At 40.3% G+C, this 6,598-nt stretch overlaps 1 protein-coding gene across 2 annotated transcripts in view; it reads right to left on the bottom strand.

Moving 5' to 3' along the window:
• Window positions 1-1,060: 1,060 nt before the first annotated feature.
• The window catches only part of LOC308385187 (uncharacterized protein), a 7,895-nt gene continuing 2,357 nt past the window's right edge, over window positions 1,061-6,598 (bottom strand). For both annotated transcript variants that reach the window (XM_080863983.1, XM_080863982.1), the window contains 3 exons: window positions 5,180-5,458; window positions 1,740-1,793; window positions 1,061-1,641 (listed from right to left, as the gene is read on the bottom strand). In XM_080863983.1, coding sequence (XP_080720109.1) covers window positions 1,628-1,641; window positions 1,740-1,793; window positions 5,180-5,458 — 347 coding nt within the window. In that variant the 3' untranslated portion in view covers window positions 1,061-1,627. The remainder of the gene's footprint in view (window positions 1,642-1,739; window positions 1,794-5,179; window positions 5,459-6,598) is intronic.

Raw genomic sequence — 6,598 nt, 5'->3', positions numbered from 1 at the left:
TAATGATCTTATAGAAGCAAATAATGCTGCCTATCAGTCTGACTTTAAGAGAGCTGTATATAAACAAATACCTGCAAACTTCAATGAACTGAAGCAATGCTGGAAAAAAGAACAAGGCCAAATTCAAGTTATTGCTGCTAAAGGTGGATCTACAATTACAGAGTCATGGGGATCACTTGGTTTTTCATAGGACTACAGAGATTTGTACAAAAACCTTTTGCGGGGGATTTTGAATGACTGTGTGTGTTCATCTTTGGACAATATTATCATTTCATATTTTGCCTCAATCTGCGTCTCCTCCTTTTCTCCTCAGGGTGGGCTGGTGGAAATTGAGGCAATTGTTGTTCTCGGTCCTCTCTCTGACTCCAGACTAGCCGGCCGCATCATTAACAAGCTGTAGCGCCACCAAGTGTCATTATAGATTCAGTGTGGAAGCCTGATTGTATTTCCAGAGAACACCTGAAGAGCCACGCTGAATTTCACCAAAGTCTTTTTCAGTCTTTCAATATTTAAATTTACAACAGAGCAACATTGAGTTGTAACTAGTAAACAATTGCTATGAACAATTCAAAGCAATTTCCATCTTCTACAGATCATTAGAAGAAGATAGACAGGATACAACCTTTTACCTTAAAAAGAAATGGGAAGCTGAACTGACCATAACAGAGAAGGGATGGGTTAGTATGTGTGAAATACAACACAGTACAATGAATTCGCCGTTGCGGAGGGAATTTTGCTGGAAAAATTTGACGCGTTTTTTTCATTACACCCAAAATTATAAGTAAACAAAGTCCACAGAAATGTTGGAGACTGTGTGGACATTCATAGATGTCCACACATTCAGTTGTTAACACCTCAGAGGCTGCTCATTAAACAAAGAGTAGGGATCCAGTGGGACTGGACACTCAGATGGAAAAGCCCCAACATCATCTGAACCTCCTCTTGGCTTCTGGTTTGATAATTTCACTCATTAAAAAAAAAAAAAAATGCTGTATCACAGTGTGACATGTTTGCTTTCATCCTGCATCGAATTAAAACACAGAGAATATGTGTACTCGGTTTTATTTTAAGATCTTTTTAATTTTTCAACAGCTTATTGCTAATTACAGATTTTTGGGAATACTAAAAATCATGACACATCAGGAAAAAACCCTCTTAGATTTACGCCTACTTTAAATATGATAATAAAATCAAAGCTAGCTACCCCTCACCCCCCAAAAAAGAAATATAATATCTTCTAATATCTAATATACTTTGGCTTTCGTTTTCACAGAAACAAACTCTTAGGTTTCAAGAATAAGTTAAGGACATACAGTTTATGGTGCTATTTCATTACAGATAATAAATAGTAATCTAAGCTTCTCTCAGCTGTTTACTACCTGTTACAGATAAAGAAACCTAAGTGCTGTTGAACTCTATTCACAGTCAAAGAGGAGAGACTGCAGACATCCAGGAGGAGGAAGAAGGCACAGTGGTGACTGAGCACCCGGACTCAAAGTGGTTTCCACGGGGTCTGGATCTTGGCAACAAGACAATGTCTTTCTTTCTCATACACACACACACACACGGACATACTTTCACTCATGCGTGCAGATAAACTCCTCTGTGCAGTCGGTCATGTTGCACGTCACTCACTGGGAGCTGGAAAAGAAACGCAGAGAGGAGGACGCATATTGGAAGAGTTCAAATACCAATTTGTGGATCATGTGACATAAAGAGGAAGCTGCCGGGATGCTCACCAGGTGTCTCGTCTGTTTTGGGCTCTGAGTCAGTCGCTCCGGCATCCCCTTTTTCTGTTTAGAAAGACAGCAAATTAAGACACGAACAAGCCGTCATATTTAAGCTGTGTTCTTCTTATTTTGGCCTTTAGGTGCTGACCAAACACTACTGTCCTCCTCTGTCCACACAGCTGGTACAAACTCTCCTGAAAACACTTGTCCCCAGTGTTACTGCACCACACACACACATTTTAGATCAGTTTGTTTAAGGTATCAGGTTATGTTATGTGAGGTTTATTAGCCCTATGACAGACTGGCCACCTGTCCAGGTGTGGTGGGCTCAAGCAGAAGAACAAAGATGAGTGTATTTTTCCAGGTTTGAGGTATTTTGTCTCTTTCACCAAGTCAGAAATGTGAAACAGCTCGATGGACTGTTAGGATACTTGCTGCCAGCATTCTCGGTTGCCTTATGATTACATTTTTAAAATATATTTATTTAAAGCCCATATTTTGACTGGACAGTGGAAAGAAGAAAGGAAAACTGGGAGGAAGACATGTAGTAACTGACCTTGCGATAGACTAAGACGTGCTAAGCTATTGTAGTTTAGAGTTAAAAATATAAACATAGAGCTAGAAAAACTGTGAACATAAATCACCCCCTTTCAAATGTTTTAGCACTCTAATCCTGTCAGATTTCCAGCTTGCAGCATAATGAACACAATAACCAGAACCGAGTTGAAGTGTTAGCATGTTTGCATGCAAACAAACAAAACATCTGACTGTGTTACAGCACACTCCCAAAGTATTGTTGTAGTCTGAAGTGCAGATTTTGCATGAACTTGAACTAAAGCCTCCCTCCCAAACAGAAAAGGAAATTAATCTCCATGCAAACACCTTTAATCTGAAGGTGTTAAAACGTATATTGCAGAACTAGGAATAGCAGATTTCCAGCAAGTCGTTCCTTAAAAACAACCTGTAGCTGTGTCAGAAGTGGACGAGCCGCTCTGTCAGCTCTGCTTATGTGACACTCGATCCTCTCTCTCCACTGGCTGTGAAATGGAGGCGTGGAGGCTCAGCCGTCCCGACATCGCTCGTCGCTGGTGGAAGCCCTATATGTGTTGGAACGCTCTAGTTTCTATGTGGACTCAGATTGCATCTTAATGATACCACAGTGACAACAAAGTGTTGGCAACACAAACACATGCTCCATCCAGCATCTCTACACAGGGCTGTGGCCATATTTGAACTCAAAGTGAGTGAAGTTGGATGGCGCAGGGGGTGAAGATCATGATTTTCTAACTATAATGATTAAATGATGAACAGTTAATCTGTGAGACACATCCATGAAGATTTTATGGTAGCATTACTTCATGAATATTTTTTGTACAATTTTTATTCCACTTTTGGAAACTCTAGGAAGCCTACAGTCTGAGAGCAAAGTGCTCTGTTGGGATAATATGGCTGTATGAGGTCTATAGTCATGATGGGGACTAAGCAATCAGTGCTTTGGATCTGGAGACGCTAATATTGTCTCTCTTTCCAGTTACCGTCAGAGTGTTTAGACAATCTGAATTGTAAAAATATCACTATAGTCTAGGACTATGAATGTAAGTCTAAGAATAAACTTTATCACAAGGGAAATTTTTAAAATTAATTTTAAAAGTAGAGCGACTATCTGTCTCCTAAACCCTGACAGCTCTAGGAAACTCTATTAAACACAAGTAAGCCAGCAGGCGGAGAACAAAGTGAGGTCTTTAACATTTGATGGGGCCTGATTATTCATGATTTTGCATGTGAGGAGACAGGTTTTAAATTCAAGTCTGGATTAAAAAGGGAGCCAGTGAAAAAAAGCCAATATGGGAAAAACATGCTCTCTCTTTCTAGTCCCTGTTAGCGCTCTCACTGCAGTGTTTTGGATCAACTGGAGGCTTTTCAGGGAAATTTTAGGAAAACCTGATAAGGAAAAGGAAATCCAATAGTCAAGTCTGAAAGTAGCACATGCATAAAACAGTTTTTCAGCATTGCTCTGAGACATGGGCATTCATGCTTCTATTTTGTGGCTAAAAATTACTCCAAGAATCATCACAGATCTTAGACTGAAGACACAAGAATACATTTTTATAAATAAGCAACATTCACTTAATTTCGCCCACTACAGCAGCATCGAGTCTCATAGAAGCTAAAACCTCTAAAAAGTTTGGTGTTTGATGTTTAACCTGCCACCCTGCTCGGCCCGCTTTACTGCAATGAACACTTTGCATCAGACAAAGAGGAAAATGAAGTTGACCTCATCATCATTTGCTACCTGCTCGTCATTTGCATCACTAAGTAACTTTGTGATAGCAGTGAGTGCAATGCTGCTCTTGTCATGCAGCTTCCTACAGAGCGCTTCCATGTATAGATGATCGCTGGCGGACAGGCATGCAGAGCTATTATCACAATGCAGGTCTGAAGAGCCTGCTGAGGTGCTGTCTTGGAAGTTACAGCAGAAATTTCTAATTTAGAGTCCTACTCACAGCAGAGGGCTGGGAGGCAAAGCAAACACAACAAATGCTTTATTTCCAAGTTTAAATCACACAAATATCCTCAATGCTTTTGGCCAAACAAAAGCTATCAGCTATTTTTTATCCTCTATCAAAATGTCAAATCCCTTTAGTGACAGCTGCCAGGTTTTAATAAATGTTACATTTTACAAGGTAAACCCTCAACAACATCACGCTTTGTGTGTGTTTCAGTCAGTGAAACTTCAACAAGTAGTCTAATCCACGACTACACAAAAGCGTGTAATTAAAAGAATTCATACGAAAATTTAACCTGATCAGTTAAGCTTGTGCAATATGCAGACAGATCCTTTAATAGGTACTGATCATAGGTGTGACCTGGAAACGCATTCTTGTGGCCACCCCGGTGTGTTCATTAGAGGCCAAAGTCATGCCAGTGTGTTGTTGGATACTGCGTAGTTACTACAGTTGCGGAGGAACTAAAAACGGAAGAGACATTACGTACCTTTGTACTGCGGCATCCCATGTTGAGGTGGAATAGCACCGCTCAGGTTACTGTTGTACATTTTATCCATCACTTGTTTGGACACATTAATTATGCGACTACTGTGGTAACTTGTTCAAGAGGTGTCAAGAGAGAAAATCTTCCACTCCAAATGTTCTGAAGTGTCATTTTAAGTAACCCAACTTATGCACGCACACACAGGTTCTTGTCCTTGTCTGCCCGATACGTTTCACGAGGATGTGAGCAGCGATTCCCATAAATGTTCACCTTTGCATGAATTACAACGAGCATTTATAATGTGCATGTTTATAAGCTCAGACTGAAGATACAGTGGTGTTGTCATGTGCAGAAGAATTCAAAATAAAACATTAAAACATTACAGATTCTAAGAATATATGTAGTAAAAGGCCTTTTGTGAGTATTTAACCTCATTCCTGTTTGTGACTCCCGCCTACCTGGCTCTGGGGCAGGAGCTTCAGCCTCTGAGGAGCTTGCTGCTGTCTCAGCGGTGCTGTCTCCTGCTGCTGCTGAAGTCTCAGCGGGCGGGCTGCTGGCTGCATCCTGAGACTCTTCTGCTGCTGGTGGAGTTGCAGCTGTGGTGTCTGCAGACGCGGCTGTCACGGCAGGCTCTTCAGCAGGCTCATCTCCAGGCTTGGCATCGCTTCCCTCAGCAGGTGTCTGGTCTGGAATAGTTTCACTGTCCTCAGCTACATTCCCATTTTCATTGGCCGCTCCTGTTAGCAGAAAAAAGCATGAGCAAACATTCATTCAGGCCGTTTATTTGGATAATATGAACAGCTAGTTTTATAGATTACAGCTGCAATATAGATTACAGTAGATATATAGTTTAAACACAGTAATAATGGCTTTCACTTAAAGCCAGACATATTATAAGGTATTTATATTATCAATATTAGTGAAAATATGATACAATGTTGACAAAAAACTCTGTTTATATCATATATGTACAATAAGAGTGAAAGTCCCGAGCAGTGACTGTGAGCCACAGCCTCGTATAGCACAGTTTGACACCAGGGTCATTTTCACTTTTGGTTACCAATGGTGATCAGGTTCTGCGGATAATTTTCAGTGCTCCTTTAGCTGAAATTGATTTTAAACACTCATAGTATTTTTCTATAAAGCTTTCTGTTTCACCTCACAGATCGTTGAAATCAGTGGACCTTGAGTTAAGTTTAATTTACCAATTCAAAAGAAGTCATTTGAGGACACGTTGCAATATAGAGATCTAAAAAACGAAGCATATCTGCTAAGAACAAGCATTCCTGAGTGATACTCTGGTAGGATCAATATTGTGTTTCCTTTGCCTCAGTTTATTTTTTGCTTGTTTTCCCTCCATGATGGCATCACAGGTCACTTATCCAAAACCAGAGGGAAGAGTTCATCTGTGACCGGCCCATGTTAGGCCACAAATATTCTATTAACATCATCCAACAGTGGATAACTAATTCTATTTATTTTTGACTGTGAATGTTTGAATGCAAACCATGGAAGCAGGAAGAGCTGAGAATCCATGCACTGCTTCTAAAACACAGGGCTAAAGTATAAAAAGCAAAAAAAACAAAACACAGCACGAAGAACCAATGCTCACACATAAAAGGAGCCTGACAGGAAGTTAATGTTTCTATTACTGAGGTTAATAAACACTTAAATACTCAAACAGCACAGTCCTATAAACAGGTTGCTGCGTGACAGGGTGCATCACTTCCCTGTTGACTTTTTTCGGAAGAATTTGCATTGCAGGTATTTGCATGGATCACAAAAGTCTTAACTCTCAACTTTTAATATTCTCAAAGCTCCTCGAAGCTTGGCGAAGAAGCAAATTACTTCTTGAAACAGGTGTCACGAAGGAGCAG

This window comes from Rhamphochromis sp. 'chilingali' (assembly GCF_963969265.1).
Source record: "Rhamphochromis sp. 'chilingali' genome assembly, chromosome: 17".
NCBI classification, from domain to species: Eukaryota; Metazoa; Chordata; class Actinopteri; order Cichliformes; family Cichlidae; genus Rhamphochromis; species Rhamphochromis sp. 'chilingali'.
The sequence above is the reverse complement of the archived record's forward strand: the minus strand, read 5'-3'. Positions and strand labels throughout refer to the sequence as shown.